Here is a 15,770-nt window from a genome sequence, read left to right on the forward strand (position 1 = left end):
CGCTCCTGAGCCTCCGGCCTTCGTGAATCTATGCTGCTGCGCTCTGGGGCCTGTGACAGGCATCTCCCTCCACCGGAAAGGGTGGACGAAGGGAGCTGCCGTTTCCGGCGATCTGTGTCACAGCGGCCCCGGAACAGTGGGATTAGATTTCCTGAGGCGGAGGGTCAGGCAGCTACTGCGGCGCACCGAGGCCCGCGGGGACGGATCGGTCGCCCCTGCAGTGGTCCAGAGGCTATCACTAGCAGAGAGAGTGTCCTGTGCGGCCAGCGTGCGAAGGCCAGTTTGAGTATAATTTAGTGACATTTTCCATTTAAGAGCCAGTACCGGCTTTGTTTCGACTCCCACACAGCTGACTGTAGACCGCCGGAGTTAGTGTCATCTTCAGAACCTTAGCTATTACCGTCAAAGGTCTTGTTGGCTTTCGGTGGCAATGAGCTGACTAGCCTCCTTCGCCTGGGGGACGTCCTACAGAGATACCCTAGGGCCCTTGCCATAGTCCCCACTACTTGTTGGGACCCAGTAAACTTTGTTGCTAAAACCAAAACTGTGAAGTACTGGATGTTAACCCAGCATCTCCGGGTCCCTCGTTTCTAGATATGGATCACAAACTTTCACAGTTGATAGAGGAGCTCACAACGTCAGGAGAAACCCAACTGAATGCTCAGAAAATGAAGGAACTGAAGAAAATTTGCAAGTATGTATTTAGGTTAAACGTGGGTCCAGTGAGCGCCCACACTGAACCCTTCTGTCTTCTTGTACATCTCTGCCGCCTCCTGCCTTCACCATGGAAAGCAGTTTTCTAACCACTGGGGCATGGAAGCACTTGCCTGTTGGGAGGTAGAGGCAGGAGGGTCATAAGTTCCTGGCCAGGATTGGCTACATAGTGAGACCTTGTGTCAGAAACTGTAAAGAACCACAAAAAGAGTTGCGGGGCTGTAATCTCCAGTGCGCATTAGTCCAGAATGTAGCACGGGTCTAAGCTTGACGCCTCTGATCATTTCTGTATGTTATGAAGCAATCATAGCATGTCAGTAACTCAGGGACAAACTCAGAAGCTTCAAGCATGCTAGGCAAACTGTGTCACTGAGCTACCCCTGCCTCTACTCTCCCTTTCTTTTTCCTTTCTTTTGAGACAGAGTCTTATGTAGCCTAGGTTGACCTCTTACAACGTAGCTAAGGCTGGCTGTGAACTTCTGATCTTCTGCCTCCACTTACTAGGTGTTCGGTTGGGATCTTAGGCATGTGCCGTCAGTGTTCTCCCTGTCCTTAAGGTTGTTGTTCCCATCTGTATTAGATGTAAACACCCTGCCTTGCCTCCGAAGGCAGTCATATTTAGTGAGGAAGCACACTTCCTTCATTGCCTTGGTCACAAAAGGAGAAAATTTAAGTGATTATTTAGAAAGTGCTAGAATATTTACATTTCGACAAAGCTTCTAGTCCAGGCCTGGTTTTGCTGCACACCCCAGGAAAGCTCTTCTGTCTGATTTACACAGGGTGTTGGAGAGAGAAAGACGACTGTGAGCATCTTTCTGTTTCCTGTAGAAGAGGCGGGGGCCATGCACCTGGGACTGTCCTGTTAACAATGAGCTTTACAGGACACCTCTGGAGGGGTTCCAGGTTTTTCTGTCTCAGAACAAAGACTTGAACAGAGACATGTGGATAGTAGCAAGTAAAGCAGGAAAATTTGTTAAGAATGAATACTCTTCCAAGGAGGAAGCTGGCTAGAGACGGGAGAGAGTTTAGCATCTCAAATATCCCTGGAATACAGAGAGCTCTTGTGTTATCTTATTGTGAACGTTCCCTGCTCTGTCTGTTGTGTTTCTACATGCATTCCTTGTCTGTGGTGGTTTGAATGAGAATGGCTCATATTTGAATGCTTGGTCTCCAGTTAGTGAAATGGTTCTGGAAGGATTAGGAGGTGTGGCCTTGTTGGAGGAGGCGTGTCCCTGGGGTGAGCATTGAGATTTTAAAAGCCCACACCATTCCTAGTTAGCTTTTTTTCTGCTGTTGTTTCATGTTGTCTCAAGATGGGAGCTCTCAGCTATTGCCCCAGCACTATGCCTGCCTGCCCGCCACCATACTTCCCACCATGATGATCATGGACTCACCCTCTGATACTGTAAGCCCCAGTAAGCTCTTTCTTCTGTAAGTCGCCTTGATTGTGGTGTCTTTTCATAACATTAGAAGAGTAACTAAGACAATGCCTCATTAGCATCTTAAATCCCCCGGGGGTGTGTTTCTAGTTTAGTAAGCTTTGTAGAAGGTCTTTGGGGTCTCACTTTCCACCTGATATCTATGGTTTTAGGAATCCTTTGGGAAAGCAAGGAAGCTAAAGAATGGCAATCTGATGGCTGTTAAGATATTGGTCAGTCCTCTGCAAGCCTGGCAGCCTGAGCTTAATCCTTCCTCCCAAGAGGAGGTGGAAGGAGAGAACCCACTCCACAGAGTTGTTGTCCTGCCATCTCTACACATGTGTGGTGGAATGCGCACCCACGCATGCTTCAAGAGTCAAACACACAACAATAATCTTTTAAGTTAAAAAAATGACCATCTAAGCTTCCATAACTACTTCCATATCTCAGGGCATGTAAGAGAAACCACAAAGCTGTTATCTAGTGACTGGGGAGGAGAATTCAGATTCTCCAGCTTAGTCTGAAATTGCTGTATCTTAGATGACAAGAATTAGAAAACAAAGGACTTAAAAATCAATGCCCAAACAAGAGTAATATGATTCCTACAGCCAATGGCCTTGAACTCATTTGCTTTCTGTTGCTGGGATAAACACCATGACCAAAAGTAACTTGGAGAGGAATTGTCTATTTCATCTTACATGTTATAGTCTGTTGGTTGTGGGGGGGGGGTTGCACAAAGATGGAGACAGACCACCAAAATCTAATAAACCAGAAGCAAACTTTATTCCAGAAACCAGATTCCAGTCTCTCTTAGCGTCCCGTATTGTTGTCTAAGTTCTCTGGGATTGTGGTTTGATGGCTGGTTTTCTTTGCTTTATGTTTACAAACCACTTATGACTGAGTACATGTGATAATTGTCTTTCTGTGTCTGGGTTACCTCACTCAAAATAATGTTTTCTAGCTCCATCCATTTTCCTGCAAAATTCAAGCTGTCGTTATTTTCTCTGCTGTGTAGTACTCCATTGTGTAAATGTTCCACGTTTGGCATTTATATTTTTAATGAGCTCGTGTCTGAGCATTCTGTGTCTGGTGTAGCATACAGGTAATCTGGATATCCACAGTTACAGTTTAGCTGAAGAAGTAACCTATGGATGTAGGAAGGTTCATGACTTTTTGGTGAGGACCTCAGTGGTATGCTTGTTATTTGACCATGTTTTGGGCAATTGCAAAGGTTGGGACCCAAAACAATAGTTCCTTTGACTTTTGAGCATTCCCATCAACCCTGGTTATGCACGGGTTTATTTAGGAAGGGATCCTGGATTATTGCTTAAGGCTGTGTTCAGTTACTTTTCTATTGCTGTCATAAAAACATTATGATCAGAAGAAGCAACTTGCAAGGGAAAAGGGTTCATTTTGTCTTAAAACTCTTGGGTCACATCCCACACTGAGGGAAATCAGGGCAGGAACTTGAAGTAGAAAGGAGGAAGGAACTGAAGCAGAATTCATTTAGGGGTACTGCTTACTGGCTTGCTCAGCCTGCTTTCGTTACAGTTTAGGACTACCTGCCCAGGAGTGGGTCACCCCCAGTGGGCTAGGCCCTCCTATATCAATATTAATCAAGAAAATGCCCCCACATACTTGCCTTCAGGAAGTCTAATGGAGACGTTGTGGTTTTTTTTTTCCAGATAACTCTAGCTTGTGTTAAGTTGACCAAAAAACAGACAAACAAACCCAATAATCAGGATATTCAGAGAACAAACCCCATATTTAACATTTCCCACCACATTAATAATTTCCTGAGGCATCTCAGTAGTTTCTACTGTTAGAGGAGGTATGTCACTGGGACAGGCTTTGAGGCTCCAAAAGTCTCCTGTTATCTCCAAGCTCTCTCTGCCTCCTGCCTGTGGTTTAAGGTGTGAGCCTTCAGCTATTGCTCCACCATTGTGGACTCTAACCCTCTGAAACTCTAAGCCCAAATTAAACCCTTTCTTCTTTAAGTGGCCTTTGTCATGGTGTCTTATCACAGCAATAGAGAAGTCGCTCAGACACAGAGAAACTTCTCTGGTTTTATCGTAGTTAACAGGTTTCTTAACTTTTCTTCCCTACAAGGAGGCTTTCAGTCACCAGCCTACACCTGTGGGTCCCTGCTGGGGTTGTATGATCCCAGTTAGTGGGTTCCTGATGTGGGAGGTGTTCACTCAGAATGCACAGAGGTGAGAGTTTGAGTAAATAACCTACTGGTATACTTCCTCTTTTTCTTCCTAGATCCTCTACTTTTTGTCAGGAGTACAAATAGTGAGGACCAAGTATAGATCCTTCCATCTTCTAACCAAACCTCTCACCCAGCCAGCCTATATTAAAACCAGAAGATGTTACAGTAAAATATTGGTCTCTTTTTCTTTAGGTTCTCAGGATTAATGTATTTCTTTGTCTGCATGTTTGAAATGTATTATTTTTCTATGTGTGCACACATTAGTGCACATGTGCATTCAAACAGGTGCATGCAGGTATGACTGCACTCATGTAGAAGTCAGAGGATGACTTGGTGGAGTTGGTTCTCTCTGTCCACCTTTATGTCGGTTCTAGGGATCTAACTCAAGATCTCCAGACATACCCAGCAAGCACACCCACTTGTTAAGTAATTTTGACAAAATCAAACAGAGTTTCAGTTCTTGAGGATACTTTGTAGCTGGGCAACCAAGGTAACAGAGGATGTATCTTAGGAGAGACAAGAAGCAGCCTCTGGGGGTAGAAAAATACATGCCTTTGACTTGTATGTAGACTTCTCAAGAGACTCAAAGGATTCAGATGTTCCCCAGTCCATCCATCACACATCACACTCGCTGGAATTCCAGGTGCAGGTGAGGCTCCAGCTTTTCTGTTTCTCATTCTTTTTTTATTTTTTATTTTTTTGTTTTTTTGGTTTTTCAAGACAAGGTTTCTCTGTAGTTTTGGAGCCTGTCCTGGAACTAGCTCTTGTAGACCAGGCTGGACTTGAACTCACAGTTATCCGCCTGCTTCTGCCTCCCCAGTGCTAGGATTAAAGGCGTGCGACACCATCGCCCGGCTGTTTCCCATTCTTAACTAGAGTTGGAACCAACTAGTGTTGTCTCTTCAGGGATCATGTGTTACTGGAGACTTCTCTCTGTCTCGTCTGCACCCACTGGACTGGTTTCTCTTCAGCTCACTGGTCCTGGTTATAATTGTTTGACTAGTGGCTTAGGCTATAACTGGCTACCTCTCACTTGTTAATTAACCCGTTTCTAATAGTCTGTATATCACCATGTGACCTTGTCATTATCTTAGGTGTTATGGCATCATGTTCTATCAGCTTCTCCCTGGCATTTCTCTTGACCCCACTTCTTTCTCTCTCCCTCTCTGCTTGGATTTTCTGCCTAGCTATATTCTATCCTGCCATAGGCCAGAGCAGGTTCTTCATTAGCCAATAGAAGGAATACATATTCACAGTGTACAGAAGGCTATTCCACATCCCACATCAATCATATCCTGCATTACCGTTCCTGAGATTGGAATGCAAGTCCCTGCTACAAGCACAATTCTTCCTACTTTGATGGAAAAAGGCTTCTTCTGAGAGTCTCTAAAAAGTTCCAAAGCACTTGACTGTTCTTTCAGAGGGCCCGGGTTCAATTCCTAGCACCCACATAGCAGCTCACAACTGTCTGTAACTGGGGACCATCAGGGTAGCTGTGTTTCAACAAAACTCATTGACATTTATTTTTTTTAATTATTTTATTTTATATGTATGGGTGTTTTGCCTGCATGTAGATTTGTGCACCATGTTCATGCCTACTACCCAGGGAGGCCTGAAGAGTGTGTAGGATCTCCTAGAACTAGAGTTAGAGATGGTCATAAGCCTCCATGTGACTGCTAGAAATCAAATCCAGGGCCTCTGGAAGAACATGTAGGTCTTTTAACCACTGTGCCGTCGCTGCAGCCTCTGACGTTTGATTCTTAATGTAATGTTCATATGTCAAAAAGTATTCTTGGGGCTGGAGAGATGGCTCAGCGGTTAAGAGCATTGCCTGCTCTTCCAAAGGTCCTGAGTTCAATTCCCAGCAACTACATGGTGGCTCACAACCATCTGTAATGGGGTCTGGTGCCCTCTTCTGGCCTGCAGGCATACACACAGACAGAATATTGTATATACAATAAATAAATAAATATTTTTTTTAAAAAAGTATTCTTTTATGTGTTTCAACCACAGTGTATCTTTGCAGTGCCCGACGTCCAGCTGAGGACCTCACACGTGCTAGCCATATGCTTTGCCACTGGGCCACATCAACAATGGCTTTAACTGTTTGAAAATGTACAGAGTTCTTGGTTCATGGGCAGTACAGAAACAGGACAGGAGTGGGCCACAGTTGGTGTTTAGACCCCGGTATGTCTTTTCAGCTTTAGAAGGGAAGAATAAACATTGAGTGCTAAGCACAGTCTCTGCCACTTGTAACTGTAGTGTCCCCACACAAAGAGTGATGCTTATTTGTCTTTCGTGAGTGAGCATTTGGTTAGGCTGACTTGTGCCCTTAGGTCTTCCGAGGAGCAGCTGAGCCATGCCTACCACCTGCTGAAGACACAGCTGACCCAGGACCATGCTGAGATCCGCCTCTCAGCCTTCCAGATCGTGGATGAGCTCTTCACCAGGTCTCATCAGTTCCGAGTGCTGCTTGTTTCTGACTTCCAGGAATTCCTGGAGCTCACACTGGGCACAGATAATGAACATCCCCTGCCACCCCCACGAGAGGCAGCTCAGAGGCTAAAGCAGGCAGCCATGCAGGCTGTGGAAGGTTGGAATGAGAAGTTTGGGGAGGCCTATAAGAAGCTAGCCTTGGGCTACCACTTCCTAAAACACATCAAAAAGGTAAGTGAGTCTTGGGCAGGACAGTCTGCTTTCCTGTGGTAGACAAGACTGGCCAACCAATGAGAGAAAGAGCTCTTTGCATTGAGGGTTTGGCAGGGTGCCCAGCCCAGGGTAGGCAAGACAGCTGGATCAGCATGCAATAGAATGGAGGATGCTCCCTAAAGGTCAGAACAGCTTTGGGGAAGAAAACTGCACCTAGCACCTGCCTGAGAGTGGAGCTAAGCCTGACGAATCATACTCCTAGATGCCTCTGCTTTAGGATGGGCTCCCCTTTCTGGAACATACTCTATTCTTGCCAGTAAGCCATGCTTATTTCTTGCCATGAGCTCTGACTAGTGCTGGGCTTAGTAAGACACCAGGTTCTGTTCTGCCTTCCACCCTCCTGTCACTGCCCAGATTCTGTCATGCCCCTGTCAGCAGCACAAGCGAATGACTGGACCTTCCTACATGGTTCTGGTTCTTGTATGGGTGTCACCTACTCTCTGGAGTGTAGGCGTAGACTGCTCTTATGTTTCCCGACTGCTCAGACCCAAATAATCACACAGAAACTATGTTAATTACAGCACTGCTTGGACAATAGCTTAGATGTATTCCTAGCTAGCTAAATTAACCCATTTCTATTATTCTGTGTATTGTCACGAGGCTGCGGCTTACTGGGTAAGGTTCCAGCATCTGTTTCCTTTGGCAGCTGTACGGCGTCCATTGACTCCACCTACTCTCTCCATATATCTCTCTTCGGACTTCCTGCCTGCCTGACTTTGCTCTGCTAAGCCATTGGCCAAAACAGCTTTATTCTTCAACCAATAAAAGCAACACATATACAGAAGGACATCCCACATCATTGGAGTTCACTACTGGGTGGTGTGTATGTTCTGGGCCTAGCTGATAACCCCTGGCCTGCAGTTAGAGGAGCATTCTGCTTCCCAACAGTGTTGAACTTGGCATTGGATGTAGAAGATGTGGCAGGATGAGTCAGCCTTGTTTGAAATGTTGTAGATTAGGAACCATCAAGTTGTGGCCTTGTGTTGATGGCACTGTGTCTTTTTGTACTTTGTGTTTGTTGTAGCTAATCCTAAACTTCCTTTTCAATTTCTCAGGTGGATTTTCGGGATGTCAATGCTAGGTCTTTGGCAGAAAGGAAGCGAGAAGAAGAGAAACAGAAGCACTTGGATAAAATCCACAAAGAAAGTGCTGAACGGGCTAAGAGAGAAATGGAAGGTAAGTTCCTAGGCTAAGCCCTTGAAACTGCCCAGTGGTCCCTTGTGCTTGTTCCCTAGTTGTTCTTTAATCTAGCCTGAGACCATGCAGGCAGGTTTGCAAGACAGAATGGTTCACGATGGTGTTGAACCATCACAGGCTGCCTGTAGTGCATGTGTCTCCTGGTGATTTGGTCTCCCTGTAACTATTTAGCGTAAGACTCTCTGAACAGAGGAGCTGGACATAGCTGTGACTTCAGGAAGGAGTCCACACTCTGTAGAGGCCTTCTTGCTGTTTCTTCTCATGTCTAGCATCTGTTCTTGCGAGTTCCGTTCCCCAGATCCTCATCCTTCCTGGGAGTCAGCCTGTTCTCGAGAGCAGGTCTTAGGTTCTTTCTGTGTCCAGAGCCTCTCACATACCCGTGTCCTGTGAAAACCCAGGCCTTGGGGAAGGCTATGGGGAGACAGCTGTGCTGTGAATGGCCCAGAGGGCTCCAAGAGGGGGGACCTGGTAAAGTGTGTAGTGGTGATGACCTCTCTGGGACCACCATTCTGAGTGGAAGGCTGGCCTGTGGGAGTGGTCACATAGGCTCCTGTGAACTGCCACACAACCGTGATCAGAGGTGTGCTCCAGAGACTGAGCTGTTTACACTAATAGTTTAATAAGTGGTTGGAAGTGTTCTGATTTCTGCACCAGCGCATTGGCTTTCCTTGGCGGCACTGTGATCTTCACTTTGGTGCCCTGGGGAGCAGTTATAGACATCTCTTGCTCTCTGGCTCGAGATGACAGAGTAAGCAAGTGTTTCCATGTCTGCAGAAATGTCTGCTGAAATTGGATACAGCCTGACAGAAGTGGAGAACTGCTTTAAACTGCTCGTGCCCTTGGACTTTGGCCCATACCCAGAGGATAAATTCTTTGCTGAGGCATCTGGCATAACAGAGGGCCATGTTCCTTGTGTCTTGAGCCCAGACCAGGCAACTTCTCGTGAGTCTGGTCTCCCTTTATCTCAGAATGAAGAGCAGCCATGCTGTAGCAAGGACCTGGTTGACTCTGCATACCATGTAGGATCTGCTGTTGGTCTGAAGGCACTGGCCCTAACAGCCACACAAGACCTCTCCAGGGATGAGGATGAGCACAGTGACCCAGAGGAGTTCCTGAGGAGCCATGGGCTAGGATCTCACAAGTACACACTGGATGTGGAACTCCCCTCAGGTAACTGACTGCTGGGGGTGTGCAGTGCCTCCATGCACTGCCCTGGCCTAGCAAGGTTTGCAGCTCCCTCCCTGGCACTGGGTTGTCTCAAGGTAGAACTGCAGTTCCTTGGGTTGGGCTATGAGGGATAGAGGGACCTCCATCTGGTTAGTCTTTCCTGTGTAACTCTTCTCTGAGTTTCTGCCACCATGGAATTCTCAGTCATTATAGTCCTATACTAATAAGGTTATGAGCAGGGATACAGACTCCATGGCAGATGTATGGGCATCTACCTGAAGGCCCACCAGGGGCACCTTCCTAGGATGAAAATGTGATCAAAGTATGATTTCTGGCTGTGTTTACAATGATGAGGGATGTGGCAGAGTTGTACCTGGCCCTAGCATTCCAGCCATGTGGGCACAGAGGGCTTACTTGTCCATCTCTTGATCTTGGTTGGGCCAGATGTCCTCACAGGTGCCATCTGTTCACCTTGTGGGATATTGTTGGGAGGGACTGGTGCTCTTCAGGATCCACAGCTCCAGGTTGATATCGCTGCTGTACTGCTCCTTGCCTTGGAAGCATACAAGTGCTAGTGAGGTCCTTTCTGAAGGCCTGCCTAGCAGGTGTTGTGAAGGAAATGAAGACCCTGTCAAGAAGAGGCAGAATGGCAGGGGTCACTGAGACCCTGGGACCCAGAGGTGGAGGCAGTCCTGAGAGAAGAGGAAAGAGAAGGTGACTGAGCAGTTTAGCCCTCTGGCTGGGAAGCCAGGGCTGGAGCAGTGGAACTGTGTGAAGGGCAGCCTCAGTGCAGAGCCAGAATGGTTGATACTGTCCCAGAGTTTTTCCACATGGTATGTTTCTCTCTCAGAGTTGACCAGTGTCTGGGACATGCTTGGAGTCACATTTCCAGTGGGTTTCATGGCTTCTGCTACATGACTGGCCTTAGCATCCATCTGTGACTTGCTTTGCCTTGTTTTAGATGGTCTGAAGGTGCAAGAGAATGAAGACAACCTTGCTGTCCTCCATGCTGCTAGAGATTCGCTCAAACTCATCCAGAACAAGTTTCTGCCAACTGTGTGCTCCTGGGTCCAGGTGAGGCTCAGTACCTGATCTTCAGCAGTGAACTTGGGTTCCAAGACCAGGCAAAGCAAGGATGTGGAAGGCGGGAACACTCACGTGGGTGGGGAATGAGCATTTCCTCTCTCCCTAGAACTTTGTCCCTTCCTAGAAGAAGGGGCTAGGCCATGGGTCTCCTGGCCAGACTAGGCTCTCTGGGGATGGGCTGGGAACTTTGAGTGTCATGCTTTGTTTTACAGCGGTTTACCCGTGCAGGGATCTACAGCGAACACTTAAAGCAGGCCATAGACCTGAAAATGAAATTGGAGCTTGCTCTGAAGAAGTGTGAGGAACTGAGCATCAAGCCTGAGAGAGAGCCGAAGAGTAGGGTGAGTTCACGCAGCTGAGGCTGAGAGGTCCCAGGAGTCTGCACTCAGCCATTTGAGCGGGCAGGCGTCACCAGCTTCAGAAGATTCTGGGCTTTTCCTTACTGAGTTCTTATGGTGGGAGTCCCAGATAAGTCTCTGTGGAGTAAGTTCATGGTGGCTGCATTCCTGTTGTTAGGATCTGTTCACCCTGTGTTATAGCCAAGGATACTTACAAAGTACTGAAAACCCATACTTCAAGGGCTCCTCCTGAGAGCCCGAAGAACTAGGCCAGGCCCTGGCTCAGTGTTTGTTAAGTGGGGGCTTCTCTGGAGTTGCTATCTAATAGGGAATCCTGTCTCTGGGCAGGCAGACAGAATGAAACCCTCAGAATGCTCTGGTGCAGTCAGGTGAGCATGGCTACTGTGCCCTTTGGGATGGGGACCTGAAGGCCACCTGTCTGTTGGATTGCATGTGGCCTCAAACCTGGATAGGCTAGGTTGTTTGTAGGCAAAAACAGGGTATTTTTGAGATTCAGGGGGCTGACAAGGTGCTGTATCTCCCTGAGTGAGGATCTGGTGTTGAAATAGAGCAGGGGAGCCGGGCGGTGGTGGCGCACGCCTTTAATCCCAGCACTCGGGAGGCAGAGAGGCAGGCGGATCTCTGTGAGTTCGAGGACAGCCTGGTCTACAAGAGCTAATTCCAGGACAGGAACCCAAAATCTATGGAGAAACCCTGTCTTGAAAAATCAAAAAAAAAAAAGAAAGAAAGAAAGAAAGAAAAAGAAAAAAAGAAATAGAACAGGGTACATGGGTTCTCTGGATGGGACCAGAGAGATGGGAGTCCCAGAAAGGGCCAGAGAGAGGTGTGGGGCGTGTGTTCAGGGTGCCTGGTAGTGGGTAAGGATTCAGTCCTGTAGTGGCTTAGGAGCCACAGAGGCCATCCATGCCAGGCACACTGGCAGTGTTGCTGTGCCTGGAAGAGGTGCTGCCCTTGGAGTGGGAATGGAGATCCTGGGCCTGAGGGCTTCATGGACCTGGGGTTTGTCACAAGTCACCACAGAGTGGGGAGGTGGCTGCTGCACTTGGGTAGATGGGTCCTGAGATTTTGGTTGGAAGACAGAAAACTGTCACAGTCCAAACTCTCTCTGTCACTTGTTCTCCCAGCTCCCAGCGGACAGTCATCACCCATCTTTCTCTCGGCTGCTTCTAATGAAAACGGTTTACGTTTATCTGTGGCAGTCAGGTCTCTCCTTGTAGCATGTAGGTCCACAGACAAGAGCCAGGTCCTTGGCAAGTGCCCTTCCCCGGCTGGAACATCTCAGTGACTCTTCCCAACTGGTTTCCAAACAGAGAAAATAGACGTTAGAACTGCCCCCATCCCCATGGAATTGTTTGAAACCTTGACCCTTAGTCTGGTCTCTGAACATAGCCTTAGAGCAGTGGTTCTCAACCTGTGGGTCACAACCCTTTCACAGGGTCAGATATCTTGCATATCAGGTGTTTACATTATGATTCATAACAGCAGCAAAATTATAGCTATGAAGTAATAACAAAATAATTTTATGGTTGGGGGTCAGCACAACATGAGGAAGTGTATTGAAGGGTCGCAGCATTAGGAGGTTAGCTAACCTGGTCAGTCTGACTTGTAAATTCTGTTTTGGAAGCTAGCTTTGAGGTGGAAACAACGCTGCCTTTACTGAGGAAAAGCTCAATTTTGAAGCCATCCACTGCTCCAGCCTAAAGCCAAGAGGACGCTCGCCTAACGTTTAGAGACCCTTTTGACCCCTTGTGGCAGCTGAAAGGGCAGTAGAAGAAGTGCTGGGACCAGATGGGGTAGGAGGGAGCTCCTGACTATTCTGCAGCTGCCGGCTGGTCCCAGCTTTGCTGAGGGTATGTGTGATGTGGGCCAGCAGAGGGCGACCTTGCTTCTCCTTCAGCTGGCCAGCCATTGCGATCGTGGCAATGATGGAAGTACTGTGCCACCCCGAGTCTGTCTGGCGGCTTTGGTATGTGGGTTACCATCTCGTGAGAGTTGCATTTGGTTGTGTCACTTACCAAGTCAGATTTATGAATCTTGAGCAATGTATGTCTACAGCAGAGAGCGTTTCTCCAGCCCTCACTGTAGCAGTCAGGAGGCGTTCATCTCTACACTCAGTGTCCAAAGTCTCAGGCTCCAGGCTTGGCCAAGACTGCGAAGTGGAAGGCCACCTCACTGTTCTGCTGTGTACCCCAGTCCCTCCCTGAAGATCTCAGTCAAACTAATTACTACACTATGTGGACAGTCACCTTGCTGATGGGCCTTGGCAGTGCAGGGACATCCTTGGGTAGCTGATGTTCCAGGGACTGGCCATAGAACTTTGAATGCTCTTGGGTAGCACAGAAGGGGTTTTCAAGGGCCTAAGTATTACTAGCTTGCACTACCTTACTGGGACCAGCAGCAGTGCTGGGGCTGGCAGGACTCTAAGCCCTGAGGGTCTTAGCAGTGTGGCTGTTCTCCTTGGCCTGAAGCTTTGTCGGGTTGACAGAACTGGGTGTTGTTGGGCACTGTTGTCTTAGCCATGTCTCTTGGCTCCATATTTCCTGAGTGCTGAATGACCGACTGCTGGAGGAGACCTGGGCAGTCTTCCTCTGGCCTACAGGACACTCTTTTTATTATTATTATTATTATTATTTTATTTATTTATTTATTTATTTATTTATTTATTAAAGATTTCTGTCTCTTCCCTGCCACCGCCTCCCATATCCCTCCCCTCCCCCAGTCAACTCCCCCTCTCTCATCAGCCCGAAGAGCAGACTGGGTTCCCTGCCCTGTGGAGAGTCCAAGGACCTCCCACCTCCTTCCAGGTCTAGTAAGGTGAACATCCAAACTGCCTAGGCTCCCACAAAGCCAGTACGTGCAGTAGGATCAAAACCCAGTGCCATTGTTCTTGACTTCTCAGCAGTCCTCATTGTCTGCTATGTTCAGCGAGTCCGGTTTTATCCCAGGCTTTCTCAGACCCAGTCCAGCTGGCCTTGGTGAGTTCCCGAAAGAACATCCCCATTGTCTCAGTGTGTGGGTGCACCCCTCGTGGTCCTGAGTTCCTTGTTCGTGCTCTCTCTCCTTCTGCTCCTGATTTGGACCTTGGGGTTTCTGTCCGGTGCTCCAATGTGGGACTCTGTCTCTATCTCCTTTCATCACCTGATGAAGGTTAATATCCAGGATGATGAGTATATGTTTTTCTTTGGGTTCACCTTCTTATTTAGCTTCTCTAGGATCACGAATTATAGGCTCAATGTCCTTTATTTATGGCTAGAAACCAAATATGAGTGAGTACATCCCATGTTCCTCTTTTTGGGTCTGGCTTACCTCACTCAGGATAGTGTTTTCTATTTCCGTCCATTTGCATGCAAAATTCAAGAAGTCCTTGTTTTTTACTGCTGAGTAGTACTCTAATATGTATATATTCCATACTTTCTTCATCCTACAGGACACTCTTGGTACCTTTGTGGGTAGTGAAGACATGCAGCCTGCTGGGTCAGAGCTCTATATTTAGTTCGGCCAGCAGTGGGTGCTGCAACTTCCATCCGCAGAGCCCAGGCAAGAAGCACCATTTTTCCTATGTGGCTTGTACCCATGTCTCTGTTACCTGAATAATAATGGCCATGCACTCAACACAACTCAGTGGAAGCTGGGCCTGGTGGTGAAACAGTGTGATCCAAATTACTTGAAAGGCTGAGGCAGGAGGATCATAACTTTAAGACCAGCTTGGGCTACAGAGTGATTTATAGGGCTGCCTAGGCAACTTAGTGAGCCCTTGTTTCAAAATAGAAAAAGACCTGGGGATTTAACTCAGTGGTAGCATGCTGCCTAGCGTGTTTGAGGCTCTAGGCTCAATCCCTGGTACTACACCAAGAAAGACTGAGTGGCTTGCCCTGACTCCCGCTAGCTGTCCTAAACCATCTGCTGTCCTAGCTTCCTGTTGTAGATCTGCCTTTGGTGTAAGGGGACATGGGCCCCAGGAGTCTGAGACCCAGCACTTTAACATTCCAAGGACGGTCTTCCTGTGGTACATGGTGGCCAGTCTTGGGTTGATGTGACGCTCAGGGCCTGTACTGTTTCCACTATCCCTTGTACCCAGTGACTCCTAGCCTGATCTTACCCAGATTAGTACATGTATCCTTGTGCATCTCAGCAGGCAGATGGTGACCATCACAGCTGAAGCCTGACTACTTTCACCTGTGCCTATAGGATCTGTTGTGAAGACAGGCCCTTCAGGGCGTTTTGGGGGGATCCTCTGACTCCTCTGGTCACACAGGTCAGCACACTAACCTAGACCGTCTGTGGGTTCGTCGGGCTGCCTGGGCCCAGTGAGGTGGCAGCCTGTGGACTGAGGGTGCCCTACCTTCAGAGGGAAGGCAGGTAGTGCTGTGTTCTGCTCTCAGTTAATGGACACTTCCTAGACCTGTCTCTGCAAACTGATTTTAACGAAAGGCACTGCTCTGAAATCCTTGGAGATTTCGCTTGCCGCAGCTGGAGAGCGAGTGAGGCGCTGCTTGTAGATGAAGTGATTGGCGGCTCCCGGACTGTGAGTGGCAGCGCCCAGGCTCAGGTGAGCACTGCTTCCCAGAATAGATACAGCGACTGCCTATCTACACATCGCCCGCCCTTCCTGCAGCTGGTGGGCAGCTCCTTGCAAGGCTGCTGCACCACAGTGTCTTGTGGGGGAGGGGCAGGGAGAGAGGGCTAATGAATGTCTATGTTAATTAGAGCTGTTTTAATTAGAAATCATGATGAGGTGTTCACTAATTTCCAAATAAAATTTACGGAGGGTTTAAATCATTTCCTAGTGTTTCCCCATTTAGCACGGGATTGGCATCGTTAACTCCTCATGTAGAACAGGCTGAGCAGGGAACACTAATTCAATAATGCATGATTTAAACATTTAAGAACTTCTAACAAATGTGTGAG

At 47.8% G+C, this 15,770-nt stretch overlaps 1 protein-coding gene across 1 annotated transcript in view; it reads left to right on the plus strand.

The window, feature by feature from the left end:
* Positions 1 to 581: 581 nt before the first annotated feature.
* Positions 582 to 15,770, plus strand: part of LOC121436465 (UV-stimulated scaffold protein A-like) — a 36,333-nt gene continuing 21,144 nt past the window's right edge. The window contains exons 1-6 of the mRNA XM_041636399.1: positions 582 to 694; positions 6,681 to 7,011; positions 8,109 to 8,229; positions 9,025 to 9,420; positions 10,379 to 10,491; positions 10,716 to 10,844. Coding sequence (XP_041492333.1) covers positions 597 to 694; positions 6,681 to 7,011; positions 8,109 to 8,229; positions 9,025 to 9,420; positions 10,379 to 10,491; positions 10,716 to 10,844 — 1,188 coding nt within the window. The 5' untranslated portion in view covers positions 582 to 596. The remainder of the gene's footprint in view (positions 695 to 6,680; positions 7,012 to 8,108; positions 8,230 to 9,024; positions 9,421 to 10,378; positions 10,492 to 10,715; positions 10,845 to 15,770) is intronic.

Source organism: Microtus oregoni, unplaced genomic scaffold (genome assembly GCF_018167655.1).
Source record: "Microtus oregoni isolate MIOR12 unplaced genomic scaffold, Mior012 000049F_ref0000343, whole genome shotgun sequence".
In the NCBI taxonomy this organism is placed as follows: Eukaryota; Metazoa; Chordata; class Mammalia; order Rodentia; family Cricetidae; genus Microtus; species Microtus oregoni.